The sequence below is a fragment of the Martes martes genome (genome assembly GCF_963455335.1).
Source record: "Martes martes genome assembly, chromosome: 7".
Lineage (NCBI taxonomy): Eukaryota > Metazoa > Chordata > Mammalia > Carnivora > Mustelidae > Martes > Martes martes.
Window position 1 is genome coordinate 30012932 of NC_137894.1, and position 13950 is coordinate 30026881.

Genomic DNA, 13950 nt, shown 5'->3' on the forward strand with positions numbered 1-13950 from the left:
CATTTGCAGACTGTGTCCTCTTCCTGAAATACTCCTCCCCCAGATATCCATATGGCTAAATCCCTATAAAATATCACCTTCTCAATAAGACCTCCCCTGACATGCCCTATTTAAAATTATAGCCCTCTTACCCCCAAAACTCCAGTTTTGTTTCATAATGCTTGTCACTTAACACGTATAGTTTAGTTTTTACTATCTTTATTGTCTAGGGAGCAGGAAGTTAACCAAAAGTCCTACTGCAGACATGCTGAGCAAGGGCTGAGGATGGAGGTGAGGATGGAGGAATATGAAGGGAGAGGATGCAGTACAAAGTGGGAGAAGATATTTGTTCCATATAAAACTAGTTAAGGCTTAATATTCGTAATACATAAAGAACATCTTCAAATCAATTAGAAAAAAAAGGCAAACTGTATTAGTTTTCTATTGCAGCTACTACAAATTACCACAAACTTGGTGGCTTAAAGCAACCCAGTTTTATTCTTTCACAGAAATCCAAACTAGATCTCACTGGGCTAAAATTAAAGTGTCATCAGGGCTGCGTTTCTTCTGGAGCTCTAAGGAAAAAATCGTTCCCTTGCCTTTCCAGCTTCTAGAGGCTGCTCACAGTCCCTTGCTTTTGGATCCCTTTCATCTTCAAAGCCCACTATCACATCACTCAGACTTCTGCTTTCATCATCCTATCCCCTAACTCTTCTGCCCCCCTCTTTCATTTATAAAGACAATTTTGATAACACGGGACCCACCCAGATAATTGAGAATATTCTCACCATCTCAAAATCTGTAATTTAACCACATCTGCAAAATCAGTGTGTATACAAATTACCTGGGGATCTTGTTAAATGCAGATTCTGATTCTGTAGGTCAGGAATGGGCCTAACATACTGCATTTCCAACAAGCTCTTTGCTGGTCCACTGACTCCACTTTGAATAAGAAGGTTCTCAATGTATTTAGAAAAGCATGTGTAATGATAAAACTGTTTTTTTCTTTTTAAGCAAAAGGAAAAAATACACACAAAACTCAGAAGAATAGATACCATTAGCTCTGGCTAGAGGAGTGACTGGAATAGGTAGATGAAATGGTCCTAGCGACATTTTCTTAAACTGGCTGTCCGGTTCATAAGTATTCATTATATTTTGTAACTTAAATATATTACATATATTATTTTCCATATCAAGTATTATATACTTAAGAGGACGATGAAAACCATACAAAAATAAGACAAAATGATCACCGAAGTAGCTAGGTGGCGTCAAAGGCCTGGGCAAATAAAGCAGTGAGTCCATTTAACTTACAGATGATGTAACTAGCCATAACAGCCTTAAGTTAAATTTCTTAAACTCAGTACTGGGTGACCAGAAGTCCACCCACCCAGTCCGGCTAATTTGTATGAGTTCAACTAAGGAGTTAGGTTTCGTACTTAATGTCCAAATTTCTCAGACTTGCTCTGTTTTTTGTTTGTTTGTTTGTTTGTTTGTTTTAAGATTTTATTGATTTGACAGAGATTACAAGTAGGCAGAGAGGCAGGCAGAGAGAGAGGGGGAAGCAGGCTCCCCGCCAAGCAGAGAGCCCGATGCGGGGCTCGATCCCAGGACCCTGAGATCATGACCTGAGCCGAAGGCAGAGGCTTAACCCACTGAGCCACCCAGGCGCCCCCAGACTTGCTCTGTTTTAGGAACCACGTGGCACTCCTGCTAACAATACAGATTTCCAGGAGGCTCCCGTATAGATCTCGATTCTATGCATGTAAGGAAGCAGCCGGGGAATCAGTATTTTATAGGTTAGCCGGCGGCCAGCCCCGCCAGACAGGGAGGAACCGCTAGCTGGCCTGGTGAAGGACCCGGAGGTAGCGAGCCCCGTGGACTACCGGTCAGCCCCCGAACGGCCGGCTCCAGAAAGATCCCCACCAGGTGGGAGGGACCCGAAGAGGGTTAGCACGGTAAACCCCATCCAACAAGCAGGGCGGTCACCCGTCTTCCCCCAGTACTGTCCTCCGCTTCTCTGGGCAGACTCACCTGAAAGCCCCTAAAAGGTGTAAATCTGAACGAGAGGAAACGACTAGCGCACTAGAGGATACATTTTTGGTAACTTAAGACCTCGCGAAATTTTTTAACAAAAAACGAAAAGAAAAACACCTCCCCGTGACGCCTACCCGCCCGCCGCCCCACCTCCGGCCTCTCTTCGCGACTTCTTCCCCGTCCCCTCAGCCAACGCGAAAAGAAACGCGAGACAGAGATGTGAGGCGTGGCTCACTCTGACCAATGGGAATCGAGGGCGTGGCCTTGAGCCTTTCTCTCAGTGGCCAGGGGGCCCAGGCCCGGTCTTCGCGCTCGGAGGCGGAAGTCGCCGGGCGACCCGTGCACGTTCTTAGCCTGGCGTTTTGCGGCACCGGGAGCCGCCATCATGGTGCGGAAGCTGAAGTTCCACGAGCAGAAGCTGCTGAAGCAGGTGGACTTCCTGAATTGGGAGGTCACTGACCACAACCTGCACGAGCTGCGCGTGTTGCGGCGTTATCGGCTGCAGCGGAGGGAAGACTACACGCGCTACAACCAGCTGAGCCGGGCTGTGCGCGAGCTGGCGCGGCGCCTGCGCGACCTACCCGAGCGCGACCCGTTTCGCGTGCGCGCCTCGGCCGCCCTGCTGGACAAGTTGTATGCTCTCGGCCTGGTGCCCACTCGCGGGTCGCTCGAGCTCTGCGACTTCGTCACGGCCTCGTCCTTCTGCCGCCGCCGACTGCCCACCGTGCTCCTGAAGCTGCGTATGGCGCAGCACCTCCAGGCTGCCGTGGCCTTCGTGGAGCAGGGCCACGTGCGCGTGGGCCCCGACGTGGTCACCGACCCCGCCTTCCTTGTCACGCGCAGCATGGAGGATTTTGTCACCTGGGTTGACTCGTCCAAGATCAGGCGGCACGTGCTGGAGTACAATGAGGAGCGCGATGACTTCGATCTGGAGGCCTAGCGGGTCGTCCCGGCCAGGGCTGTATCTCATAGATGGGACAGCTGAGAACTGAAGTTTGAGATTCTGTGAGGGCGCTCTCCCCGAGAGTGTGTCAGCCAGGCTTTGGTTCTTAAGAACTTAGCCCCTCAGCTGCAGGCCACGCACAGAGCCAAAGGGTACGGCCGTTTTCCATGAACTTTTGTTAGTCCTTGGACTGTTGATAATTAAATGACTGATTTAAGAGTCACTGGGAAGGAGTTTGGTGCTGCACTGTGGAGTTGTTGGATTGTGTGCTTGAAACTTTGTAGTGTGAAGGAACTTTGGTCTCCACCCCTTACCCTCAGCTTTCCCTGTATTATCTTGTAGTAGGACAGTTTGGTTCAGTCTATTTAATTAGAATACTTGCTCTGGTTTTGTGATTAAGCTATGTACAGACGATGGAGAATTTGGTCTCAAGTTTTCATAAAATGGGTGTTACTGTAGTATTGTGGGTGCCCTTCCTTGCCTAAAAGAAGACTTCCAAATGCCAATAAATGGTCCAGCTGCTTTGTATGTGCAAATTTTTGTCTGTCTGGTTTTCTCTTTTAGGTTCACATCTGGGCTCCTAGGCTCAAGAACCCAGCAGAAAAGAATAGGGTCAGCTGCGATCTGCCTGTGGGTGAGGCCTGCCACAGGGGGGCATGTGGAGGTTGCAGGATGTTATACAGGGCTGGGCAAATTTGTCAGTTTACCAATCCCTTCCTCAGAACCAGTGTTTTGGCAGAGCTCTTCCCCACGGGACTTCCTGTTGATATTCCAGCCCCAGGAAATACCATATTAGAGGGTGAAGTGTTTGCTGTTTGCTTGCCTAAGGAAATAATCACCCTGTAGCTTGGCCATCTAGCGGTTAGAAGTGGCCCAGGGAGGTTCCTGGATGTTCTTCGTGGTAGGGAATTGGAGAATAGGAAGACTACCTCTTTTTACCCAAAACTTAAAACAAGGAGAAAAGGTAGGATGCCAAGACCAATGGATTGGCTTTTACATGTGCCTTCTCCATTACCCAAGGTGAAAGGCAGCATTTGGTAGAGAAACAAGGGAAGGGGATGCTGTGGAAGGTAATAGCAAATGCCTCTATCAAGTGTCAGGCACAGTTGTAAGTGCATTACGTGAATTAATCTGTTTAATCCTCCCAGCAGTGCTAAACTAAGAAGTGGGGAATCCAATTATCCTCTGCTTTTCAGATAAGGGAACTGAGGCAGAGATGGGTCAAACTGCCCAAGTTTGCATAGCCAATAAGCAGCGGAGCTGGCATCATGCTCCCTTTAAGAGACTGTCAATGTTGGCACAGCCAGTCCCTGAGATAATGTAGGGGTATAGAGAGAATCTCCGAATTTGAGTTTCCAAGCCAGCAGAGAAGCAGCACCAACCAATGTGATTGGACCCTGACAAGATGCTATATAAAGGTTAGAGCAAGAAGCAGGCTTTGGGCTTCGAAGGCTTAACTCTCACTGAGACCTGTGTTAGGCTGTCCTTTGATCTTCCCAACAACCCTGCAAGGTATAGGTGGTCTTATCCCTGTCTTTAAAGTGTGGGAAATAATTGAAACAAGAACTTTGTCCAAGGTTGGGGTTCAGGTCCAGGCTTATGTGACTCTAAAGGCCATGTTCTTTTCAGGGCCATTGCTTTAGAAGTAGAAGGAAAGAGAATCCTACTTAGCTCAGGTGGCTGGGCACAGTCTCTGTCCATTTGAGGAATGTCATCAGGGCTCCCAGGATTGGGGATCTCATGGGGAAGCTGATGCTCTAAAAGCCACCTCTGGCTCCTACCCAGATCCCACAGGCCAAGGCAGGTAGATTGACCCTTTGGAGTAGCTGGAGCCTGCTTCTGTAGCCCAAACAGATACAACTTCCAAGTTCTCTTAAAGGAAACTGGGTTTAGGGTCTTGGGAGTAAAATACAAGAGTCTTTAGAAAAGTCTTTCTTTCTTTGGGAGGAAGATATGAAAGAATAACTTAGCAAAAGTTATCTAAAAACTTTAAAACTGGGGTAGCTCAGTCAGTTAAGCATCTACCTTCAGCTCAGGTCATGATCCCAGGGTCCTGGGATCGAGTCCCACATCCGGCTCCCTACTCAGCAGGGAGTCTGCTTCTCTCTCTCTCTCTCTTTCTCTCTGCTTCTCCCCCCAATTCATGAGCTCTCTCTGTGTCTCTCTCAAATAAGTTTAAAAAAAAAAAAAAACCTTCAAAAAAACTTCTAAAAACTTAAAAAACAAAAACAAAACCTATGCAAGATTCAGAAGGCAAGTTCTCGAACCAGACTACCTGGTCTAAATTGGGGCTTCTAGGCTTAACTAGCTGTGTAACATTGATGATTTTTCTTAGCCTCCTCTGTGCCTCCATTTGTTATATTACAAATATGTGGTAATACAGGGTAGGGGAAAAGAATGGGGAACTACTGCTCAACAGGTACAGAATTTCCATTTGGGGTGATGAAAAAATTTCAGAAATAGATTGTGGTGATGGTTGTGAATGTAATTAACACCACTGAGTTGTGTACTTAAAAATGGCTAAAATGGCACCACCATTTTTTAATTTTTTTTAACCACAATATTTTAAAAAATATTTTATTCATTTGACAGACTGAGACACAGCGAGAGAGGGAACACAGTAGGGAGAGTGGGAGAGGGAGAAGCAGGCTCTCCACGGAGCAGGGAGCCCGACGCGGGGCTCGATTCTAAGACCCTGGGATCATGACTGGAGCCGAAGGCAGATGCTTAACGACTGAGCCACCCAGGTGCCCCACCACAAATTTTTTTAAGTTTTATTTAGTGACTTAAGTAATCTGTATACCCAGCATGGGGCTTAAACTCACAACCCTGAGATCAAGAGTCGCATGCCCTACTGACTGAGCTGGACAGGTGTCCCCACAATTTTTAAAAAGTGAAAAAAATGGGGGTGTACTGACATTAAAAATTATGGAGAGGATTAAATGGTTTAATTCCTACAAAGTGCTTAGATGAGCTCCGGGAATGTGTTAAAACCTTAAAGCTTAGCTCCTGCTTCCCCTCCTTCCCCAGGCCACAAAAGAAAGTCAGGGAGCTAGACATGTTACAACCAAAAAGCCTAATGGATGAGGCGCCTGTGTGGCTCAGTGGGTTAAAGCCTCTGCCTTCGGCTCAGGTCATGATCTCAGGATCCTGGGATCGAGCCCCGCGTTGGTCTCTCTGCTGGGCAGGGAGCCTGCTTGCTCCTCTCTCTCTGCCCGCCTCTGCCTACTTGTGATCTCTCTCTGTGTGTCAAGTAAATAAATAAAATCTTAAAAAAAAAAAAAAAGCCTAATGGATGAAGAAATGTTCCAGGAGATGAGACACCTGGGTCGTACAGTGGGTTAAGCCTCTGCCTTCAGCCCAGGTCATGGTCTTGGGGTCCTGGGATCGGGCCCTACATCCCCCACATCAGCACCCCCTACCCCGCACCCCCCCACCCCCCACCCCCGCATCTGGCTCTCTGCTCAGCAGGGGGTCTGCTTTCCTCCTCCCTCTGCCTACTTGTGATCTCTCTCTCTGTCAAATAAATAAAAATAAATAAATAAAATATTAAAAAAAAAAAAGAAATGTGGCAGGAGGGAAAATCGATACTACCTCTCAGAGCAATTTTACAATGTGTATCAAGAACCTTAAAAACAGGGCGCCTGGGTGGCTCAGTCGTTAAGCGTCTGCCTTCAGCTCAGGTCATGATCCCAGCACCCTGGGATCAAGCCCCACATCAGGCTACCCGCTCAGCGGAAAGCCTGCTTTCTCCCTCTCCCACTCCCCCTGCTTGTTTTCCCTCTCTCACTGTGTCTCTCTCTGTCAAATGAATAAATAAAATCTTAAAAAAAAAAAAAAAAGAAGAACCTTAACAACATACATTATAGGGGCACCTGGGTGGCTTGCCAGTCAGTTAAGCAGCTGCCTTCGGCTCAGGTCATGATCCTGGGGTCTTGGGATTGACGCCCGCCCCCCGCCCCCCACCGCATTGGGCTCCCTGCTCAGTGCGGAGCCTGTTTCTCCCTCTCCCTTTCCTGCCACTCCTCTTGCTAGTGCTCTCTCTCTGTCAAATAAATAAATAAAATCTTTTTTAAAAAATAGATTATATATGGGGCACCTGAGTGGCTCAGTCAGTTGGGCATCTGCCTTTGGCTCAGATCATGATCCCAGCATCCTGGGATGGAGGCCCGCATCGGGCTCTCTGCTCAGCAGAGAGTCTTCTTGTCCCTCTGCCCCTCCTGCTCATGCTTTCTCTTAAATAAATAAACTCTTAAAAAAAAAAAATACGGGGCACCTGGGTGGCTCAGTGGGTTAAGCGTCTTCTTTCGGCTGATGAGGGTCATAATCTCAGGGTCCTGGGATGGAGCCCTGTGTCAGACTCTCTGCTCAGCAGGAGTCTACTTCTCCCTCTCACTCTCCTTCTATGATCTCCCTCTCTCTCTCAAATAAATTAAATGTTAAAAAAAAAATACATTATATACCCTCTGATCTAGAAATGTCACTTCCAAGAATTTAGCATAATCATGGGTCTTGGCAGAAAATTAACTACAGGGATCTTCATTACAGTATTTCTAATACAGAATAATAGGGAAAAATAAAAAATGTGTCCTAAGTGGACTGGTTAAATTATTGGATAGCCTTATGATGAAACACTGCCATTAAAAATTATAGGTAGGGGCGCCAGGGTGGTGCTGTCAGTTGAGTGTCAGACTCTTGGTCTCGCCTCAGGTCATGATCTCAGGGTCGTGAGATGGAGCCCTGAGTGGAGCTCTGCACTCAGTGAGGAATCTGAGATTCTCTCCGTCTCTCTCTCCCTCTACCCCTCCCCAGCCTCACGCATGTGTGCACATGTGTGCGCATGCACAAACTCAAATAAATCTTTAAGAAATAATAATTATTATTATTATGGCAAGATAGCCCATCCCCTCCAAGTTTCTGACTCAAGTCCGAGTGGGCCTGAGGTGCTGCATGCTGGTCACATTTTAAGAAGCACGAGCCTTGTGCCTAGTCCAATGCATGGCATAAAGCCAGCACTGCGACAATGTGAGATCATCTCCCAACAACTGAGCAGGGCAGAGGCTGCAGGGGCTGCAGGCAAGCCTGGGCAGAAAGCAAGAGAAGCAGGGGCCTGGCTCTGCTGATGATTTAAAGTATAATTTGGGGCATAACCTCCCACACTGGACCTCTCTCCCTCTCCTCTCACTAATAGGAGGAGGCTGAACCAGGTGGCCCCTAGTTTCTGCTCTGTAGGTTTTTTATTTGGAGGCGAGAACATGAAAGAGTGCAGTTAACATTTAAAAAGAGGCAGAGAAGAAATTAGAGGTGCTTTGCCTGGCCCAATAATCCCCAGTCTGACTCAGGGTGAAAGCTGTGCTAGCTTTGGGACAAATCTGAGAATAGGCCCCCCCTGTTTGGCCCCAGGGAAGTTTCTAGGAGATATCTTTCCCCCCACTATCCAGGGCTGGGACTATTCCCAGCCTGGGAGGTGGGAGGGCAACATGGAGATGAACCAAGTCACCTATTTAGCTCACCAGCTGAAAATCAGGAGGAAAATGAGACCCCCTTAAAATACAGAGCAGGCAACATCTCATGGGCTAAAGATAAGGAACTTTGCACTCACTAGGGCCTGGATTAAAATCATGGCCCATCACTTTCTGACTGTACATGACCTGGGCGAGCACTTCTGTCTACAGGGAAGAGACTATTTTGGGCTCGCCTAACTAGTTGACATACTTATGATTAAGTAAATCAGTAAGGGAAAGGTTATCTTTTAACAAGAAGTTACATATTAATAAAACAAGATTTTTGAGGATTCACTCTGTGCCAGGTACTATCCTAATGACCTTACCTGAATTATGTCACTTAACTCTAACCACCTTGCGAGGTAGGTGCTATTATTAGCCACATTTTATGGGAGAGGAAACTGAGGCGTAAGTAGGTGAAATGAAATAACACATAGGCCACAGAGCCAGCTGGTAGGTGAGACTGGATTTGGATCCGGGCCATGTAGCTCCAGGGCAAAAGACCTGAACCACTCTGACATGCTTCCTTTCACCCAAAGCTGGGCCCTAAGGACCTTTGTGAGCATGGGGGAGAAGAGCTTTGTCCCCTCTGAGCTTTAGGGTCTCCTGCGCCTGCAGCTTCTGCATCCTGGCTCACGTGACACTGCTTAGTACATGATTTTGCCACCCTCTCAATCAGAGTCTCCCTCCTGCCACAACTGGCTGGAGAATCCCTCTCTTACAGGGTCTCCAAGTGGGCGATGAAAAGCACTGGTCCTCAAGATGGCTTAGATGGTACAGGGCCTAGGCTTAAAGCATATCAAATTACACGGGGGAAAAGCTGTTCCCTTTTCAATTCTCTTTCAGTTCCAGTAACCCCAAGGGGAGGGTCTTGGCTAGGGGGCTAGACTTGAACACTGTATAATTCTTGCTACCTCCTCCCCTCTTTGAGAGCAGTAAGACTTTTCAGTTTTGTTTTGTTTTTTTTTTCTGCATATATCCCAAAGGCAGCCCTTCCTGCCACGACTTTAGTGCAAGCCCTGCTCATTGGCCTCCTGATCACCATGAGGATTTTGGTTCTTCACTGAGTAGCCAAGGTGAGCTCTTTCAAGCTCAGAGTTATCTCATAACTTTAAAAACCTCCATCTGGAATGCAGGTAAAATCCAAACTCCCAGCTACAGGAGCTACAGGCATCCCACCTGCCTCTGTGACCCCGCTGCCTCCCCTTCCTCCTGTGCCTCCTGTCTACCTCCTCACACAAACCTCTCTGGAAATGCATTAAGTCTCCCTATCCTCACCAATGGCTCCTTTTCATCATTTGGGTCTTGACTCAAATGTCATCTTCTGAGAAGAGTTCCCTGAATACTGGCCCAGCAGCCCCATGCCACTCCCTCTCAACCCAGCCACCTGAGCTCCTTAACATTGGTCTGCCCCCAGCTATAACCTGTAGCTCTTGGTTTTCTCTTGGGCTGTAAGGTCCTGGAGGGTGGATACTGGGGCAGTCTTGGTCATTTTGATATTTCCTGTGCTTGGCTCAGTACCTAACCTACAGTAGATATTAAACACATATCTGTTAATTGACTGATGACACAGTGACACTCAGGAGTCCTCCTGAGAGCTTCTTTTGGAAATGGCTGGCCACCTTCCTGCTCTTGAGGTCCTCTTTTTTAGGGAGGGATTCTCCCACTGTGGGCACTTATTGGATGATTTTAGGGGGTGCACAGATTCCACCTGAAATAACATCACCATGGAGAAAGGGGAACTTCCCTCTTCCATTATCTTTGAATTTTCCTCATTGTACAAGAGGAAAATTCTGTTAGTGTTACTCCTTATCACTTCTCCAACACTTGCTAATCTCGGATTCTTACAAAGTCCTCAGTTTCACAGTTTTCTGCACATACTGGTATTTAGCTAGATTATAACATTATATTATTTTCACTGTGTATATATTTTATAGATACTTTGTTAAAGTGGGAAGTGATTTAAGGTAATGCTATGGTGTTCCTTTCTTAAATAAACTTATTTAGGTTTTTTTAAATAGCAAATTGACTTAAAGACATTAAACACAGGTGTATGTGTCTGTGGCCAGTGTTGTGAAGGGGGGGGGTGCCTTTGATGATAGTTGGGGGACTACTCACTATTCCAGGCAGAGCAGGCCCTTCTGGAACACAGACTGACTCCAAATGAGTCCCTGGGCCAAGTGCCATTTAGTTTGTTCAGTGATATGAGAAGTTATTCAGCTGAGTATGAATGAGCCTTTTCCCTGGACCTCAGTGCATGAATTTGGGGGACCTCTTTGTCAATCGCAGTCTATTTTGCTTTAATGTGTAGGGCCTCTGTTCTTTTCTGTGCAGTTCCGACAACTTGGTATGAACTCCATGGTCATGAGTAGAGAATGGTGGATCTGGGACACAGAATACTTAATATCCCGATGTTAAAGTTCCCTAGTGAAGTCAGGCCCTGGGCTTTTCTTTGTCCATCTTACAAGCCAGACAAACATGAGCTGTTATTTGTGAATGCACCAAATAACCTAGTGCACAGCTTTGCTCAGCCTAATACTATTGAAAGATAGAACTCAGCTACATAAATTCTAAGGTCCAAAAAATTGGACCTTCCAGGGCCCTAAACACCCTTTATCCTCTGTGCCAGTCGGATCTCCTATTCTTTTTAGTCCAGATGGATGGTGTTAGGTATTTAAAATATGCAGCAAGTATACATCTTGGCATTCCTTTGACTCAAAATGTGCCAGCTTTGTGTATTTTCTGTAGTATACGAATACCCAGCTTCTCCATAAGTCAAACATTCAGCAAATTCAAATGTTTGGCTTGAAAGCTGTGTGGCTTTGGCCAAGTACTTAACCTCTCTGAGCTTCAGTTTACTTCTTTGTGTTGTTTGAAGATTAAAGGAGATAGTGCAGATGAAGCAGTGTCTGGCATTCAATAAATGGCTGTCATATTTTTAGTTTGCATCTCACCTCCAAGTTTGCATCTCCCTCCAAGAGGCTGCACTCTAATTTGATTAGCTCTCCTAACTATATCTCGGCAGCTTCCTCTCCATCCCTTGCAGTCATTCAATCATTTCTTTACCAAGATCTACTGAGTGCCTTGTTTTGTGCTGCACGCTGTCTCCGCTAAGCAGGAATCAAGCCAGGTATCAAGCCCACAGCCGAGTAAGAAAGAGACTCCCAAACGGAGCAGGTGGGCTGTAATGGAGGTATGTGGCCCGTGCAGCCAGAGCGAATGCGGCGGGAATGTCTCACTGAGACTTGGGGGTGTGAGGAGTCGACGGAGAGGGGGTGTCATTCAGGCAACTGGCACTGCCCGTACCAAAAGGCACAGGAGAGAGCGCGGACTGCTGGTGTACGCCTAAAGCCCGGGTGCATCTGGGGCAAGCTTCAGGACCCGGGGCTGGAGGGTTTGAATCGGGGTTCCTCCAACTGACAAAAGGAGCCCCGAGGAGCTTGAGCTCAGGAGTGAAGCCTCGGCCCGGCCAAGCCACCTTGAGGGAACGGTTCCGGACAGCGCACCACAGGAGCCCGTGGACCCCCGCTGCGGCCGACCGAGAACACGCCAGCCACTGAAGGCGGAAATCACTGCCCGCGAGCTAGCGGACTGCGGCTGCACTACCAGCATTCACGGCGGTGGGCGGAACCGGAAACTCCGGGCGCGTGGCGGGTGGGCCCGGCGGCGCGGCTGCGGCCCAGGGGGCGGGCCCGGCTCGCTCTGGACAGCTGATTGGTCGGCCCCCGGCAGCGCGGCCGCGGCTCCTGGAACTGTCATCTCCGCCGGGTGAGTCCTGGGTTCGAGCCTGGGCCCCTCCGGCTGCCGAATTGCTTCTCGGTTCCCGGCTAACACCCCTGGCCTTCCGAGGTGTCCCCTGGAGAGGCAGAGCCAGGCCCGGGCTCGTCTTGGGCGCGCTGCTCCTTTTCTGTTCCAGATTGTCGGGCCAGGACCGCTCAGGTAGTTTTTGTGGGGGAGGGGCGAATCATGCGTAGCCTATGGGACCTCGTCCCTAGAGAAAGGTAATGCGGGGCTGTGGCGTGGAGGACGACCGAGTGGATCAGGTAGAGGCCCAGGGGCTGAAGCCCGGTGAAAGCCTCACAGGAGGCCTCGATCCCGGACTGAGGGGTGGGAGGGGAGGAGGAGGCGGCAGGGGACTTGCGTGGGTCTGAACGAGGCCGCCCAGGATGAGGTCAGAACCCCTGGAGGCAGGACCATCCGAGGAATGGGTTGAAGGAGTAGGAGCCAGCCAAGAACAGCCACAAAGGTAGAGAGGACCGCTCCAGTATCCAAGGCGTGTTTAATGATTTTGTGATTCTTGGCAGAACAGGAGGCCACACCAAGATAAAGCGAGATACGACCTAATAAGTGTATTTTAGATGTGGGCATCACTTTGGTAAGCCGAAGACATAATTAATTTTTTAAAAGATTGTATTATGGAAGTGTTTAGACCTACATAAAAGTCAATAAAACACGGAAAATACCATACCATATGGATCCAAGGTTCTAGTCACTCAGCCTCAACCACAAATGGCCGCCCTGGTTGCATTACATATATGTTAAGATTCCCTCAAATCCATACCGGTAATATGTCAATCTTAAGTTTAAAAAAAAAAAAGTTCCTTTCGTGTTTAATGGGTATAGAGGTTCAGTTTTGCAAGATGAGAAGAGTTCTGGAAATTGGTTGCACAACAACTACTGAACTGTAACTTAAAAATGGTTAAGATGGTAAACTTTATGTCATGGGTTTTAACTACAAATCTTTTTAAAGTTTCTTTCAAATTAAAAAAAAAAGATGCTGCAAATTAGGGGAAAAATCTGATCTTCAAATGTGCAGTGGAAAGTAACTCATTGGCAAGTAGAGGCCCATAGAATTGTTTTTAACTATGGAGGCTCTGGAATGAACCTCTTGGTTTTGGTGCTCAGAGCAGTGGGACCTGGCCTGGGGTGCAGTTTAAGCACTGGTGGTGCCCTCTGGTTTATACAAGACCTAACCTGAAGGGTTAGGCCCACCTGGCTTTGCCAGATTTCTCCTGAATATTCCTGTTTCTTACACTCAGAGGCATACCTTTAACCCATAGCGAAGCTCCCGTACCTTCATTCACAGAGGGTGAGTGAAATGTGAATTTATCTATTTCTCTCCATTCTCATTCTTTAGGGCACACCTGGGTACTCTGTCTCCAATCTACTCCATCTCTCAAATGTACCACAGGTTAGTCTTTCACACCCCTTGGTGTTAACTGGTAGGCAACCTCTCTTTTCCAAGTGAGCCCTGCATGGGTAGCCCTGAAACCTCCTTTTGCCCACCCTTAACAAACAAAACAAACTATAAAATGAGAAAACAACTGCCAGGTTTGGGTTTTGGGCTCCCCTTATCTTGCTCTAGGGGCCCCAGGACCAGCTAAATTTTCTTACTGTAAGTTAGCTTTTATTAGAGAGTCAAACAATAATTGGATAAAATTTGCATCAGAAAGTTATATTAGAGGGGTCACTTGGCCGGCCAGTTGG

At 47.6% G+C, this 13950-nt stretch overlaps 2 protein-coding genes across 6 annotated transcripts in view; both read left to right on the forward strand.

Annotated features, from left to right (window-relative positions):
• SNUPN (snurportin 1) overlaps positions 1 to 13950 on the forward strand; it is a 39872-nt gene that overhangs the window by 4962 nt on the left and 20960 nt on the right. Inside the window, exons 1-2 of one of the 5 annotated variants that reach the window (XM_080807675.1) lie at positions 12111 to 12231; positions 13601 to 13654. The exons of 1 other annotated variant lie outside the window; for it this stretch is intronic. The gene's annotated coding sequence lies outside the window, so the exon portion shown is untranslated. Of the gene's footprint in view, positions 1 to 12110; positions 12403 to 13600; positions 13655 to 13950 lie in introns of those variants that run through there. 3 more of the 5 variants (XM_080807673.1, XM_080807674.1, XM_080807676.1) reach the window with 3 other exon arrangements.
• IMP3 (IMP U3 small nucleolar ribonucleoprotein 3) lies at positions 2311 to 3495 on the forward strand. Its single transcript, XM_080807395.1, has one exon. It carries the CDS (start codon positions 2402 to 2404, stop codon positions 2954 to 2956), a length of 555 nt encoding a protein of 184 aa, XP_080663521.1. The 5' UTR covers positions 2311 to 2401; the 3' UTR covers positions 2957 to 3495.

What these genes read in the sequence shown, in the direction of transcription:
- IMP3 (XM_080807395.1), top strand. Translation starts at nt 2,402, where the DNA reads ATGGTGCGGAAGCTGAAGTTCCACGAGCAGAAGCTGCTGAAGCAGGTG.